Source organism: Thalassophryne amazonica, chromosome 9, assembly GCF_902500255.1.
Source record: "Thalassophryne amazonica chromosome 9, fThaAma1.1, whole genome shotgun sequence".
NCBI lineage: Eukaryota > Metazoa > Chordata > Actinopteri > Batrachoidiformes > Batrachoididae > Thalassophryne > Thalassophryne amazonica.
Window position 1 is genome coordinate 16,197,383 of NC_047111.1, and position 17,740 is coordinate 16,215,122.

At 42.4% G+C, this 17,740-nt stretch overlaps 1 protein-coding gene across 4 annotated transcripts in view; it reads left to right on the forward strand.

Annotated features, from left to right (window-relative positions):
* Positions 1–17,740, forward strand: part of gria4b (glutamate receptor, ionotropic, AMPA 4b) — a 263,186-nt gene that overhangs the window by 18,726 nt on the left and 226,720 nt on the right. For all 4 annotated transcript variants that reach the window (XM_034177668.1, XM_034177666.1, XM_034177669.1 and 1 more), the window contains exon 2: positions 5,784–5,942. In XM_034177668.1, the coding sequence (XP_034033559.1) occupies positions 5,784–5,942 (159 nt within the window). The remainder of the gene's footprint in view (positions 1–5,783; positions 5,943–17,740) is intronic.

The window sequence follows — 17,740 nt, forward strand, 5'->3', positions numbered from 1 at the left end:
GGTCTATTTGAAGAGTTTCAGTCAGGTTTTAGAATTCATCATAGTACAGAAACAGCATTAGTGAAGGTTACAAATGATCTTCTTATGGCCTCGGACAGTGGACTCATCTCTGTCCTTGTTCTGTTAGACCTCAGTGCTGCTTTTGATACTGTTGACCATAAAATTTTATTACAGAGATTAGAGCATGCCATAGGTATTAAAGGCACTGCGCTGCGGTGGTTTGAATCATATTTGTCTAATAGATTTACAATTACAATTTGTTCATGTAAATGGGGGAATCTTCTTCATAGACTAAAGTTAATTATGGAGTTCCACAAGGTTCTGTGCTAGGACCAATTTTATTCACTTTATACATGCTTCCCTTAGGCAGTATTATTAGACGGTATTGCTTAAATTTTCATTGTTACGCAGATGATACCCAGCTTTATCTATCCATGAAGCCAGAGGACACACACCAATTAGCTAAACTGAAGGATTGTCTTACAGACATAAAGACATGGATGACCTCTAATTTCCTGCTTTTAAACTCAGATAAAACTGAAGTTATTGTACTTGGCCCCACAAATCTTAGAAACATGGTGTCTAACCAGATCCTTACTCTGGATGGCATTACCCTGACCTCTAGTAATACTGTGAGAAATCTTGGAGTCATTTTTGATCAGGATATGTCATTCAAAGCGCATATTAAACAAATATGTAGGACTGCTTTTTTGCATTTACGCAATATCTCTAAAATCAGAAAGGTCTTGTCTCAGAGTGATGCTGAAAAACTAATTCATGCATTTATTTCCTCTAGGCTGGACTATTGTAATTCATTATTATCAGGTTGTCCTAAAAGTTCCCTAAAAAGCCTTCAGTTAATTCAAAATGCTGCAGCTAGAGTACTGACGGGGACTAGAAGGAGAGAGCATATCTCACCCATATTGGCCTCTCTTCATTGGCTTCCTGTTAATTCTAGAATAGAAGTTAAAATTCTTCTTCTTACTTATAAGGTTTCGAATAATCAGGTCCCATCTTATCTTAGGGACCTCGTAGTACCATATCACCCCAATAGAGCGCTTCGCTCTCAGACTGCAGGCTTACTTGTAGTTCCTAGGGTTTGTAAGAGTAGAATGGGAGGCAGAGCCTTCAGCTTTCAGGCTCCTCTCCTGTGGAACCAGCTCCCAATTCAGATCAGGGAGACAGACACCCTCTCTACTTTTAAGATTAGGCTTAAAACTTTCCTTTTTGCTAAAGCTTATAGTTAGGGCTGGATCAGGTGACCCTGAACCATCCCTTAGTTATGCTGCTATAGACGTAGACTGCTGGGGGGTTCCCATGATGCACTGTTTCTTTCTCTTTTTGCTCTGTATGCACCACTCTGCATTTAATCATTAGTGATCGATCTCTGCTCCCCTCCACAGCATGTCTTTTTCCTGGTTCTCTCCCTCAGCCCCAACCAGTCCCAGCAGAAGACTGCCCCTCCCTGAGCCTGGTTCTGCTGGAGGTTTCTTCCTGTTAAAAGGGAGTTTTTCCTTCCCACTGTAGCCAAATGCTTGCTCACAGGGGGTCGTTTTGACCGTTGGGGTTTTACATAATTGTTGTATGGCCTTGCCTTACAATATAAAGCGCCTTGGGGCAACTGTTTGTTGTGATTTGGCGCTATATAAAAAAAACTGATTGATTGATTGATTGATAATATGAGGACTCTTCTTGAGTATAGTTGCTAAAACCAGATTAAACCTGTAATAAATGTCTGGTGGCAGCATTTAAATCCCGTACCTGTCCACTTTACGGCTCCTTAAATCTCCAGGTGGCGCTCAGCTGTGGAGAACGTGCTCACATTTCTTAATTTGAATTCACCTGAAACCCTTCTGAAAAGCGTGAAAGAAGAACGGGTTTTTGGTAAACATGCTCATGAAAAGGAAGCCCGCATACAGGACATCTGGAAAGTATTCACTGTATTTTGTAAAAGGTACATTTTCCCCAAAAGTACTGTTAACATTTTTTAAAATTGAAATTAATTCATGTTTTTATATGGTTATAAGAATAAAGTCACAATGCCTGAAAAAGAAAAAAGTAAGAATGTTGAGATCCATTCAGATTTTGTAAAGACATAAATATTTTTATACTACTCAGTTTTCCCCCTATTTTAAATGTACTTTTTTCTTTCTATGATTGTGAAATAAAGTAATCCTGAGTCACTGAGTGCAGTGGGGGTGGTTGGGGGGGGGGGGGGGGGGGGGGGGGTCTTTTCATGATATGAAGTAAAACAAAAAAATAAAAAAAATTGGTGGGGTGGGGGGTATTTTTTGTTACATATGTCACAAAGGTCTCAAACAAGCTGTGGCAGTCCTAAATTATGTTTATTGCAAGAGAACAGCTACCAAAACACTTGTGGAATTGTTGGACTTTGGAGATGTTTAACATTATACCCCAAACACTTTATATATATATATATATATATATATATATATATATATATATATATATATATATATATATATATATATATATATATATATATATATATATATATATATATATATATATATATATATATATATATAAATCTAGGTAAATAATTATCTTATTTGATCAAGACTGTTTTCACTTTTGAATTTCCTCCTTGAAAGTTAAAACCTGGATACAAAATCGTCATGAATCAAAGATTTTTACAGTTTTCTGCTTAACAAATCTATGGCTGTTTAATTGACAGTATTTTCACCTTAAACAAGCCTAAAGTGCAAAAGTCCGCTGGTTCACACAACAGAATCACATTTTAGATTATATTTCCGGAGACGTTACGTACTCTTGCGGAATTTACATTAAAGCCACTTACATGATCTCTAAGACAAAATTTGTAACAATTGTTTTGACTCACAGGTGAAGCTCCAAACAGGAGAAAAAACTAAGTGCTGACCTTTTTTCCATCATGGTTTGTAACTGATTCAGCACTGCAGGGCTGATCAGAGTGCTGTAGATGGCACCAAATTAATAGATATTTAGCATTATTTTTTAATTACGCAATCTATGTTATTTTTCAAAAATTCGTGTCTGGTGAGGGTTCCTATAGGGCAGGCAGTGTTTGAGGCCTGTATTGTTATTGGGAAAATGGCTATTACAAGAATAAAGTCTTAATACTTGTAGAAAGGGGCTGTATTAGTAAAAGAATAAGCTAATAATTTTATGACATGTTTTCTAATCTAATCTAATCAATTTTTTTTATATAGCGCCAAATCACAACAAACAGTTGCCCCAAGGCGCTTTATATTGTAAGGCAAGGCCATACAATAATTATGTAAAACCCCAACGGTCAAAACGACCCCCTGTGAGCAAGCACTTGGCTACAGTGGGAAGGAAAAACTCCCTTTTAACAGGAAGAAACCTCCAGCAGAACCAGGCTCAGGGAGGGGCAGTCTTCTGCTGGGACTGGTTGGGGCTGAGGGAGAGAACCAAGAAAAAGACATGCTGTGGAGGGGAGCAGAGATCGATCACTAATGATTAAATGCAGAGTGGTGCATACAGAGCAAAAAGAGAAAGAAACAGTGCATCATGGGAACCCCCAGCAGTCTACGTCTATAGCAGCATAACTAAGGGATGGTCCAGCCCTAACTATAAGCTTTAGCAAAAAGGAAAGTTTTAAGCCTAATCTTAAAAGTAGAGAGGGTGTCTGTCTCCCTGATCTGAATTGGGAGCTGGTTCCACAGGAGAGGAGCCTGAAAGCTGAAGGCTCTGCCTCCCATTCTACTCTTACAAACCCTAGGAACTACAAGTAAGCCTGCAGTCTGAGAGCGAAGCGCTCTAATGGGGTGATATGGTACTATGAGGTCCCTAAGATAAGATGGGACCTGATTATTCAAAACCTTATAAGTAAGAAGAAGAATTTTAAATTCTATTCTAGAATTAACAGGAAGCCAATGAAGAGAGGCCAATATGGGTGAGATATGCTCTCTCCTTCTAGTCCCTGTCAGTACTCTAGCTGCAGCATTTTGAATTAACTGAAGGCTTTTTAGGGAACTTTTTGGACAACCTGATAATAATGAATTACAATAGTCCAGCCTAGAGGAAATAAATGCATGAATTAGTTTTTCAGCATCACTCTGAGACAAGACCTTTCTGATTTTAGAGATATTGCGTAAATGCAAAAAAGCAGTCCTACATATTTGTTTAATATGCGCTTTGAATGACATATCCTGATCAAAAATGACTCCAAGATTTCTCACAGTATTACTAGAGGTCAGGGTAATGCCATCCAGAGTAAGGATCTGGTTAGACACCATGTTTCTAAGATTTGTGGGGCCAAGTACAATAACTTCAGTTTTATCTGAGTTTAAAAGCAGGAAATTAGAGGTCATCCATGTCTTTATGTCTGTAAGACAATCCTGCAGTTTAGCTAATTGGTGTGTGTCCTCTGGCTTCATGGATAGATAAAGCTGGGTATCATCTGCGTAACAATGAAAATTTAAGCAATACCGTCTAATAATACTGCCTAAGGGAAGCATGTATAAAGTAAATAAAATTGGTCCTAGCACAGAACCTTGTGGAACTCCATAATTAACTTTAGTCTGTGAAGAAGATTCCCCATTTACATGAACAAATTGTAATCTATTAGACAAATATGATTCAAACCACCGCAGCGCAGTGCCTTTAATACCTATGGCATGCTCTAATCTCTGTAATAAAATTTTATGGTCAACAGTATCAAAAGCAGCACTGAGGTCTAACAGAACAAGCACAGAGATGAGTCCACTGTCCGAGGCCATAAGAAGATCATTTGTAACCTTCACTAATGCTGTTTCTGTACTATGATGAATTCTAAAACCTGACTGAAACTCTTCAAATAGACCATTCCTCTGCAGATGATCAGTTAGCTGTTTTACAACTACCCTTTCAAGAATTTTTGAGAGAAAAGGAAGGTTGGAGATTGGCCTATAATTAGCTAAGATAGCTGGGTCAAGTGATGGCTTTTTAAGTAATGGTTTAATTACTGCCACCTTAAAAGCCTGTGGTACATAGCCAACTAACAAAGATAGATTGATCATATTTAAGATCGAAGCATTAAATAATGGTAGGGCTTCCTTGAGCAGCCTGGTAGGAATGGGGTCTAATAAACATGTTGATGGTTTGGATGAAGTAACTAATGAGAATAACTCAGACAGAACAGAACTGTTTTGTGTAAGAAATTGTATAACTTCAAGAGTGAAGTCATAATGCTTGGGAAAAAGGCTATTATTACAACAATAAGCTAAGAATTTTATGAAATAATCATGTTTTGGTAAAAAAAAAAAAAAGTATATCAGTACAAGACTAAAGTTGTCATACTTGTAGAAAAAAGCTGCATTATGAAATACTTGTGTTTTGGAACTAAAATGCACCATGACTCCAAGAGTAAATTCATCATACTTGTAGAAAAAGAAGGTGTGCTATTTCAAGAATGAAGTAAGAATTTAATACATTGTATTTTTTTTTTTGTTTTTTGTTTGTTTGTTTTTTGCTTTGTTTTTGGGTTTTTCTCACAAAAAAAAAAAATCAACATGAAGCCATAATACTGAATAAAATTTTGAAGAATAAAGTTGTAATGGTGAAAATGAGGAAAAGGTAATAAGAACACTTGTCATGGGAAAAAAAATGGTTCTAAACTAGTTGTAGTATTTGTAAAAGTAATTGCTGTAAAATGGGTGTTGGTGATGAATACCTGCATTATGCAAATTAAGACAGAATGTGGATGATCTGGTTAAATTGGATTCAAGGTTCAGAGGTTTTTGGCCCTGATATTATTCTGATCTGTTCCCCCCCCTCAGGCGGTCTGTTCATCAGAAACACTGATCAGGAGTACACGGCCTTTCGTCTGGCGATCTTCCTGCACAACACCAGCCCCAACGCCTCAGAAGCCCCGTTCAATCTGGTGCCTCACGTGGACAACATTGAGACAGCCAACAGCTTCGCAGTCACCAATGCCTGTAAGTCGATCACATGACTTCATACTGTGTCTGTCTGTGGACACTGAAGTTTGATATGAGTGAATGAACGGATTCTATAAAGATCTCTGATTGTGTCCTTCTGTAATAACTTAATGTTCTCGGTGATGGCTTATTCTGTCAGAAGTCAACGTTAATATTAGGTGAACCCTCTGCAGTAGAGGCAGAGATTGAAACTGATGGGGATCATCATCAGTTTCCCTGGTGGAAGTCACTGAGGTAGTCAAACAACTTCACAGTGGCAAGGCCCTTGGGGTTGATGAGATCCATCCAGAAATGCTGAAGGCATTGGGTGTTGAGGGATTGTCTTGGATGGGACATCTCTTCAACATTGTGTTGAGGTCTGGGACAGTGCCTAAAGAGTGGCAAACTGGGGTGGTGGTCCCCATATTTAAAAAGGAGACCAGAGAGTGTGTGCCAACTACAGGGGCATCACACTACTCAGCCTCCCTGGTAAAGTCTACTCCAGGGTGCTGGAAAGGAGGGTTCGGCCGATAGTCAAACCTCTCATTGAAGAGGAACAATGCGGGTTCAGTCCTGGTTGTGGAACAACCCGACCAGCTCTTCACTCTCACAAGGATCCTGGAGGGTGACTGAGAGTATGCCCACTCAGTCTACATGTGTTTTGTGGACTTGGAGAAGGTGTATGATCGAGTACCCCGCCACCGGGAGATACTGTGGGAGGTGCTGTGGGAGTATGGAGTGAGGGGGTCCCTTCTCAGGGCCATCCAATCTCTGTACTCACAAAGCGAGAGCTGTGTTCAGGGGCTCGGCAGTAAGTCAGACTCATTTCTGGTGGAGGTTGGCCTCCGGCAGGGCTGCGCCTTGTCACCAATCCTGTTTGTGATATTCATGGACAGGAGGCTTCATCTGGGAGAGGAGGGCTTTCAGTTTAGTGGGGTCAGGGTCTCATCTCTGCTTTTTGCAGATGATGTGGTCCTGTTGGCTTTATCAGTCTTGGCTTCATGGCGTGGCTGGGATGAGGATCAGCACCTCTAAATTTGAGGCCATGGTTCTCAGCAGGAAACCGATGGATTGCGTACTCCAGGTGGGAATGAGGCCTTGCTCCAAGTGAAGGAGTTCAAGTACCTCAGGGTCTTGTTCACAAGTGATGGGACAATGGAGCATGAGATTGGCTGGAAAAATTGCCTTAGCAGGGGCGGTGTTGCATTCACTCTACTGTTGTGATGAAAAGGAGCTGAGCCAAAAGGCGAAGCTCTCAATCTACTGGTCAGTCTTCGTTCCTACTCTCACCTATGGTCATGAGTGTTGGGTCACGATCGAAAGAACTAGATCGCGGGTACAATCGGCCGAAATGGGCTTCCTTAGGAGGGTGGCTGGTGTCTCCCTTAGAGATAGGGTGAGAAGTTCAGTCATCCGTGGGGAGCTCGCTGCTCCTTCGCATTGAAAGGAGCCAGCTGAGGTGGTTCGGCATCTGGTAAGGATGCCTCCTGGGGGCCTCCCTAGGGAGGTGTTCCAGGCACGTACAGCTGAGAGGAGACCCCAGGGAAGACCCAGGACTAGGTTGAGAAATTATATCTCCACACTGGCCTGGGAATGCCTCAGGATCCCCCAGTCAGAGGTGGTCACTGTGGCCCAGGAAAGGGAAGTTTGAGGTCCCCTGCTGGAGCTGTTTCCTCTGCGAAGCAGTTGAAGTTGTATGTATGTTAATATTATCTTATTTTGTCCTTGAACTCAACATTAGCTCATTCGCTGTCCTTCTCTGATGTTAGCTGGTGCTTTTTGTCTTTGAGGCTAACAGTGCTGATGCTTCCTGAAGCTAAAGTTAGCTCTGCCTCTCCATCTGTGATGTTGTAGTCGTTTTCTTGCCTGTAATCTTACAGATGGCTAATCTTGTGTCTGCAGTGCTGATGTTAGTTTGTTCTCATCTTTAAAGCTAAAGTTAGCTCTTCCGCGCTGTGATGCTGATGCTGGCGTGTTCCCGTCCTTGAAGCTAAACTTGGTTTTCACTTTGCGTCGTGCTGATGTTTGCTTGTTCTTGTCTTTTTGTTTGTTTCCCCTTTTTTAAACGGTAGCACAGAAGACTACAGGACTCCCATTTGTTCTAAGATGCGTGATTATCATTTTATACCCCCCCCCCCACCACCTTTCAAGAAAAGTTTTAAAGGGTATTTGTGGGGTTGGTTGGGTATTGTTTCAAATTTCTGTACTCATACTGGTCCTGGGTGTTATTGACTCCCCATTTCCATTCCGAAATGGTGAGAAAGTTTAATGCTTATATATAATAAATGTCATTATTTACAAATGATGCATAAAAAACACAATAAAAAATGTCTGAGCAAAATTGCGTCAACATCAGTCTAAGAATTTCGTGGATGATTTGAAGTTCTGTTTGCTGTCCAACATTGTTTGCTGTTAAATATCTACTCGGGGGTGGGGGGGGGTCCTGAGTTAGTTACTAGAGGGTTTTTGGGGTCATTTTATAGCTTTTTTTTATTGTTCAGTTTAATCACTTAGTGTTGCCAAAATGATAAATTTAAATTGAAAATTTCTCACGTTATCATAATGGATGTCATCCCAATTTTTATTGGTGGGGGGGGTTGTCCGAAATGGTCGGTCGTGTATTTGGGTTGAGCGATTGTGCACTGATGTAGGTTACATGCACAGCTGCGTCTGCTGGTTCACATCTGATCTGAGTGCAGCCGAGCGCGCTGAAGGGGACAGCAGCTGCTTACGTCATCACCACGCCACGCTCATGCGGCCACTGTGGTTGGTTGGATACAACATTAGTAAGCGGCGGTTTGTGATTATCTGGGGTGGGACTAAAACCAACACCACAAAATACAGCAGCTTCGTATATTCCATCTGTGCCGCTTGAGAAATCAGTAAGCTAAATTAAGCTGAAAACATTCATCTATAAATTTGTAAACTAACACTTCCTGAATTATGAAAACCCTCAATTTATTCCCATTTGACGGCTGCTTTAACTGAACAAACAATACATGCCTTTGTGCACGTACGTGCACGAGCATACAGACACTGCGTTGACTGTAAATACGCATGTTTAAAAATGAGAACCTCATTCAGTCTCTTGTTTTAATGTTTCAACAGGAAACCAAATGGAAGGTTTTTGATTTGTTTCAGATCCACTTGTGATGTATCGAGGCCTCGTTCAGCATCGCCGCTCATGTTTTTATATCAACGCTGGGACACTGTTTTTGAGATTTGTAGTCGATTCAAATCTGGGAACATGTCCTGGTGCTTGACTGTATCATGACACCATAGAACCACCTTGGGTCCTGGATGACAACCACCTGGGCAGACAGCCGGTTTATCCCCACATCTCAAAACTAACCATCTATCTGCTATAGCCAGGTGAAACACAGGTGTGTCCTCAGCCTTCTCCAACCGCTGGGGTCCTCAGTACTCGGGCACGTGTCCACTGGATCACGCACAGAGAAAATGCCCCAAAAAGTCCAAAATGTCAATGTTGACGCTCCTCACAAGAATAGAATAGAACAGAAACTTTATTGTCATTGCACATATATACACAGTGGTGGGCACAGTTCCGCTACCTACTAATTATCGAAGCTAACGTTTTCATTAGCAGATTAGCATTCCAGATAACTTTGAAAACCATTAGTGGAAAAATTAGCTTCCAATAAATTTAGTTCGGATAACTTTTAGACCACTAACATATTTTTGCAGGCATAGTGAATAACGTTTAACAGTTAAAAACACTCATAAAGTCTGAAATTAAAGATTTTAGTGCCTGTCTGTTACATATTTTGTAGCAGACAGACAGACAGAAATGGTAGAGCTCTATTCTCTGCAGACAGAGCAGAGCTGACTACCAGTGAGAAAGGAAGAGGGAGGGAGGGAAAAAATACAGAGCTGATATTTTTGCTTTGTAAAACAACAGACGTGATGTTAATTTCAATAACTTGTCCGGAATTATTTTGTTTAAAATTATAACCATAAGTCAAAACTGTCTGCCTGTGCAAGACTCCAGTGAAATGACCAGCAGGTCTGTATGGTGTGAAGAGAAATTATGTTTTCTCCCTCTGTCCTTTCTCTCTGATCACCAGATCTCTTTTGCTGAGAGAAGGCCAATCTGAGACAGAAGCGCTGACTCGTTGTTGTGTCGGTAGGTGCCAATGTGCTGAAATTAATACTGAAAGTTATCGGTTTAACTTTTATCTGTAACTTCCACTAAATTTTTTAGGGATTTATCAGTTTAGCTATATAGCTATCTGTTAGAAAAGTAACGGACCTTTTTATTTTTTGTAAAAACTATATGCATTTGAATCATGTGTGCTTGCATCAGCCAAGCTTGAACCTTCGTGCGCATGCGTGAGTTTTTTCACTCCTGTCGGTTGCGTCATTCGCCTGTGGGCAGGCTTTGAGTGAGCACTGGTCCACCCCCTCGTCGGATTTTTATTGTCAGGAAAATGTCTGAACGATTGGAGCAGCGCTGCATCAAATTTTTTCAGAAACTGTGAGAGACAGCCAGGTGGAAACCATTCGGAAAATTCAGATGGCTTTCGGTGAAGATTCAATGGGCGTCACAAGGATTAAGGAGCATTACAACCGGATTAAAGACTGCCCACAGCAGTGGAGGGCGCTCCGAGCGGCCATCGACAGGCTGAAATGACCAGATCATTTCCAAAGTGAAGGCTGTGTTGATCCGGCACGTCGTGTGACCCAGAGAAACTGTTAAAGGAGATTTTGTAATGAAAGATGTGCGGCGGAATTCGCGCATCGGATCGAAGCCGCAAAGATGGAGAACAAAAGCAAGTCCGTGTTGGAAGTTTCACGGGACATGTCTTCCACCATTCAGAAGATTCAGACGGCTTTTGGTGGCTTTTTAGTAGAGTGAGTATCCGAGAAATTGTGGAGAGCTGGGCATGTCAACATATCCCGTGAGACTTCCAACACGGACTTGCTTTTGTTCTCCGCCATTGCGGCTTCGTCCCGACGCGTGAATTCCACCGCACGTCTTTCATTACAAAATCTCCTTTAACAGTGGAATGTGCTAAAATGGCTATGCCCACTTCTTCCGCAATTTCTCTGGGTCACACGACGTCCCGGATCAACACAGCCTTCACTTTGGAAATGATCTGGTCATTTCAGCCTTTCGATGGCTGTTCTGAGTGCGGCGCGCCCTCCGCTGCTGTGGGCCGTCTTTAATCCGGTTGTAATCCTCCTTAATCCTTGTGACGCCCATAGAATCTTCACCGAAAGCCATCTGAATTTTCCGAATGGTTTCCAACTGGCTGTCTCTCACAGTTTCCGAAAAAATGTGATGCAGCGCTGCTCCAATCATTCAGACATTTTCCTGACAATGAAAATCCGACGAGGAGGGTGGAACAGTGCTCACTCAAAGCCTGCTCACAGGCGAATGACGCAACCGACAGGTGTGAAAAAACTCATGCATGCGCACGAAGGTTCAAGCTTGGCTGATGCAAGCGCACATGATTCAAATCCATATAGTTTTTGCAAAAAATAAAAAGGCCCGTTACTTTTCTAACAGACCTCGTAAAATTTAACTTTTCAGTTAGCGGATTAATGGTTATCAAAGCTAACTTTTTGGTTAGCTGTGCCCACCACTGTATATACATACATACAATGAAACTTGTCCTCTGCATTTAACCCATCCTAATTACAGTTAGACACAATCTACTCTAGATGTAGAGATGCTGCCTTGGTCAGGGGCAAAGAAAGGAGCAGACCCTAAATTAGCATGTTTTTATTGTGGGAGGAAACCCACGCAGACACGAGGAGAACATGCAAACTCCACACAGAAAGGCCGGGAATCAATCCCACAACCTTTTTCCTGTGAGGCACCAGTGCTAACCACTAAGTCACCATGCCGTCCTGTATCTCCCTGTTGGGGACTATCACAACAGGTTGTGATAAGTTGTGATACTCCTCAACTTAGCCTCCTCAGGTAACCACTCATTTGATACAAACTCATTCCAGTGATACCCAAGGATCCTCCACAGAGACCACACAGTTCTTGCCTTAGGTCGCTGGTTAGCGTCGAAGTCTCACAGTGGTGCAGTAAGACAAGAAGCACCAGGAGCCAAAATACTTGGACCTTCATTTGGACCTTCCTGCAAAGATATCAGCATCACTAAAAACCTGCATCGAGCAACCTCAGGACTCCACACACTGGTCCCAGGTGTCCCTGGATCTCAAAGGTTGAGGACTTGATTGTCCCTGTTGGGCCGTGCACAGGCGCACTTGTGATGTTTGAGTGCAGGAGATCTTTAGATCTTGGATCTTAGTCTCAATCAATTACAGTCAAAAACCAAGACACCTCCGTGCCTTCCAGAGCTGCAGGATGCTGATATCCTCAAACAGTCATTGGACCAGATGTGGGTTTCACTTGGAACAGATCCATCCACCACAGGACAAATGCACACAGACGGGCAACCATTTACACCCATGGGCAATTTAATCAGATTAACCTGCAAAGCCAGAACACCCAGAAAACAGACACTTCATCCACATCCAAACTGTAATGGGATCCATTCCAGACCTGGTGTTGCAGACTGAACCCACCCTAAAAATAGGTCCACCCTGCCTCCAATGCACATGCATCATTTGGGACCACAGCAGCTCGTCTGAGATGGACTCTCTACACCCAAAGCAATCAAAGGGAATAATGTGATTATTAACCATCAGATGACAAAGTAAAACCTCTTAAATAATTCTAAAGTCAGTTTTAAGCAGAAACGAGGCGATAATCTGTGAATCGCTCAGAAATGATGCACGTGCAGTGAAAGCAGGCAGACCGATTTTGGGGGGGACTGTTCGGGCGGTGACACCGGGTCCATCCACGGCGTAAAACCATGACTAGAGTTTTTGTTTTCTCCTGAGCGTAAGAAGAAACAGGGCCGACTCAGAGTTTTATGGGGATTTGATGCTGAGTCTAGAGCAGGTTGTGCTTCACTCTGCGTGGCGTGTGGCATCTGCCTGTGGTTAATGGTTTTTGTTCGGCGGTCTGCACAGATGCTGAGACAGGAAACGACTGAAGCGGCAGCTGTCCTGCTGCGGCTGCCCGCCGGCTGTAAACAGAAGAAACTCTGAGCTTTTCTCCTTCTGTATAATGGCTGTGCCGCCACAGGAAGCCAGTCTGGAGCCCATTGATTGGCCAACCCAAATCAGCGCAGAATTACAGGAGCCAATCAATGGCTGTGATCGCTTGGGGCCAGTGGGGAATCCGAGATCAAAGCCCCTTTAGTGTTGCCCAGCATCTTTATTCCTGTTTGCTGCCATTTTTCTCATGGATCAAAACTGCAGAGACGTTGCTGATGAATAGGTGGCGGCGTCGGAACGGAGAGAAGAGAGATGGAGGTCATCATTGAAGGCATGAGGATAATTAGTGGGAGAATGTGAACATGTGTTTCCTTTAATAACTGTCTCATGTACAAAAAGCACAGATGTTGGTGTCATGTAGAGTTCAGAACCGTCTGACGTGCCGGCTGTTGATTTCAACTTTTACTTTATGTTTCAGTTTTATGCCAAAAAGATAAAATATTATAAAAACTGTGAATAAAAAATGAGTTGCATGTTGTAGGTAATCCTCCATGTTATAATGAAGCCACCAGGTTATTGTCGAGAATTGAGAAAGTTTAAAATTTTCATCTGTTAACCACGAGCCGGATGCCAGCAAAACATTCCAAAAAAGCTGGGACAGTGGTATGTTTACCACTGTGTTACATCACCTTTCCTTCTAACACTCAATAAGTGTTTGGGAACTGAGGACACTAATTGTTGAAGCTTTGAAGGTGGAATTCTTTCCAATTCTTGCTTGATGTACAACTTCAGTTGTTCAATAGTCTGGGGTCTCCAATGGACGACAGGTCTGGACTGCAGGCAGGCCAGTCTAGTACCAGCACTCTTTTACTATGAAGCCATGCTGTTGTAACACGTGCAGAATGTGGCTTGGCATTGTCTTGCTGAAATAAGCAGGGACGTCCCTGAAAAAGACGTTGCTTGGATGGCATCATGTGTTGCTCGAAAACCTGTATGTACCTTTCAGCATTGATGGTGCATCACAGATGTGTAAGTTGCCCATGTCATGGGCACTAACACACCCCCATACCATCACAGATGCTGGCTTTTGAACTTTGCACTGGTAATAATCTGGATGGTCTTTTTCCTCTTTTGTCCAGGGGACACAGCATCCATGATTTCCAAAAACAATTTGAAATATGGACTCGTCAGACCACAGCACACTTTTCCACTTTGCGTCTGTCCATTTCAAATGAGCTCGGGCCCAGAGAAGGCAGAGGCGTTTCTGGATGTTATTGATGTTTGGCTTTCACTTTGCATTGTAGAGTTTTAACTTGCACTTGTAGATGTAGCGACGAACTGTGTTAACTGACAATAGTTTTCTGAAGTGTTCCTGAGCCCACGCAGTAAGATCCTTTACACATGTTTTCATGGCTAACGACATCTGAGCTCCTTTCTGCGATATTTTCATTCTCCATCTTGGGAGAGGGATTGTCACATGTTTTTAACCCCACTGCTGTACTGATCTCTGCACCTGTGCGAGGTCCCGTCCTGCTTCAGACGCTCCACTGTTATCCCAGTCCCAAAGAAAACCAGAAGATACCCAGACAGCAAATAGATCCGGGCCGGATGTAGTCCAACATCTGGTACCAATCCTGAAAAGAGATCCGGTCCAGACAGTTTTTGCACCCTGGCCCAGATCCGGCATGGCTCCGCTTTACAGTTCTGGAAAAGATCTGGACCAGATCTGAACTGGATCCGCAAAACACCAACCGTTTACAGACCATATCTGGCATGGATCTGGGACAGATGTGGTCCGCATCACAGCACCGTGGCAGGAACATGGGGCATAACGATAAGCAATTTTATCTGCACTTGGTAGAAACTATCCATTAGCGGTTGTAAACTCTGTACTCTGTAATCGTGATCGTCACTGAGGCTTTTATAAATGCTTATTGCAAAGCGGTTTGTTTCTTTACGACAATCAAGTTTTATAAGTCCAGGGACACTGATCTGTGTGTTATAGATACAAATCAGTTTCCTCGGATCCACGGAACTTACCCCTGTACAACCTGTTCCTGCCACGGTGCTGTGATGCGGTCCACATCTTCCCCAGATCCGTGCCAGATATGGTCTGTAAACAGTTGGTCTTTTGCGGATCCAGTTCAGATCTGGTCCAGATCTGTTCCAGAACTGTAAAGCGGAGCCGTGCCAGATCTGGGCCAGGGTGCAAAAACTGTCTGGACCGGATCTCTTTTCAGGATTGGTACCAGATGTTGGACTACATCCGGCCCGGATCTATTTGCTGTCTGGGTAATCATATTTTTATTTGCACATTTGTTTTACTGTGAATTATTTAGTGTTTAGTGTATTTATACAGCATACTTATACATGTTTGTACAGAGAGAGTACAGTTCAAATTCCTTGTATTCTTAAGATCCTTGGTGAATAAAAGCTATTCTGATTCTGATTCTAACACCAAGATATGCAACTTAGCTCTGATACCTTTACTGCATAAAATCCACCATCAAACATTACATACATATAAAAATGAAGGAAAAGTTTATTCTGCTGACTGCTCGCCGTGTGCGCCGCCATGTTGCTGTAACGTCAGATTTCAATGTCAGTCTAGCCAGATCTTGTTGGACATTCCAGACGGCTTTGTTCCACTCAGTTTAGCGGTGGAGGATTTTCCAACCTGTTTCTGAGCTGCTTTTAGAACTCGGCGCCTGCAGACGGTTTTTGCCGTTAGTGTGGTGCGGGGGCATGGAAAGGGTTACTTTGCCCTCCTACATGCTGGGCTACCTTCTTCTGTGTTCAAACATCTTAATCTGCATAGAGTCATTTATATTCCACGTGTCGCTCTGACTCACAGCGGCCTGGTCTTGTGCATGCAGCTCTGGACGTGCTGCACGCCTCCTGTTTGTCCTTGATGACCAAAACGCTGGCTGATGTGTCTGCGGGAGTGCACACGAATAATGCAGCTGTGTTACAAGTTAGCCCCTTTTAAATCTCTTATCTGTGTCTCTGTGGGCTTTGTGCACGGGCCCCGTCCTGCTCTGTGGCGCTGCCCTTTAAATGGCCGCCTGAGCCCCTCTTTTGTCTGACCATGCTTCTCCAGAATGGTGGCAAAATATACAGTTCAGGCCTTTTGGCGTGACGTGTCGAGCTCTTGGATGCTGGTTATTAATGGCTGCTGTTAAAGGATGGGGTGGGCTAATGGGAGATTAATGTGGCGAAGCAGTGAGGAGGACAGTGCGAGTAAATGGGAAGATACAAAAAAGGAGAAGTGATGGTGAAAAATGGGTTCTTATCCACTAAAAAGGTTTTATTTTCACGCATATTACTGTGTTGACTCATCAGCAGGATGAATAAAAACACAAATGAACGGACTGACACTGAACTTTAATGGGACTGATTCACCCGGAGTGGAATCCATTCAGTATTTAGGCAGTACCCCCAAAATGGGCGTGGCCAAGAAATAGAAAACAACATTATGTAGAAATTTATTTTTATAATTTTAAACATGGTTTCAGACATTCACAACTGAGAATGTTTGACCAAATGTATTTTTTATTTTGTTGTAATTTCCACAGTGGATTTATTCAGTTGACGATATGTTTGTTTTGAATAAACCCTTAAAATGATCACACCAATGCACTCTGGCACATGCACAGATTGTTTTCTGTCCCGTTTCCATCTGTGGGCACAAAATAACTCTGCTCACTTGATTTTGAGAACAGTATATTAGTTCTTAGTGAAGATCAGAGGTCAAGGTCAGGTTTTGGGCTCTCAGGTGAAAAATGACCAACTTAGATGTTCCTGAGGACCGGGGTTGGAAACTCTGGGTTAAGAGTCTTTTTCAACTTCAGATTAAAATGTTTAAACTAAAATCACACCTGTCAAAAAAAAAAAAATGCCTCTTGAAGTGGGAAAAACATATAAGAAAATGTATAGTTTCTTATATGTTTCACATACAGAAAAAGTTTATTTTTCTGTATGTGAAACATATTCTCACTTTCCCAGGGGTAAGTTCAACAACAAACAGGACCTCAGTGTCACACATGTGTACCCCACAGGCTGGGCTGTTACTTACCATAAGCACTTTTAAATTCCAAAGTGATGGACAAATAAATGTGCATTGGACAACATACTAGATGTGGTTTGATGTTGGGCTCTATAATCAGATCGTGGTATTATCTACATACTGCGGATCCCGTCCCCGTATTTTTGATATATCAGTGCTGGATGTTGTGAGCCATTAAGTCCTCTGTTTCTGCAGCAGCTCAGAGTTGGGGGGGGCAGTTTACATGATCTCTCTCAGTCTCCCGGTGTCGCAAACAAATTGTTCCCCCTTAAAATTCGGTCCGCCCTGCCTTCACTGCGCATGCATCATCAGATTATCACCTCGTTTCTGCTTCAAACTGCCTCCAGTCATCATCTGTCTCAGCGACAGATATCTGAAGCTTTTAAACAACAATCATTCCCACATAAATTCAGTATTATTTCATCAAAGACAGAGGAAGCGATCAGAGTGCTGTGGCTACATGAGCTGCTAGCTGATGCGTTCACTGCGCGTCGGTCATTTCAAAGCATCACAGAGTGTCACCTTGTTTCTGCTTAAAACTGATTTAGAATGATTTCAGATGTTTTACCTTGTTAGAATGATTTAAGAGGTTTTACCTTGTCTTCTGATGGTTAATAATCACATTAATTCATTTGATCGCTTTTGAACTTTCGAAAAGTTCTCTGTTCTCTCATGACGTCCTGGGTCAACAGAGGCTTAAATTTGGAGG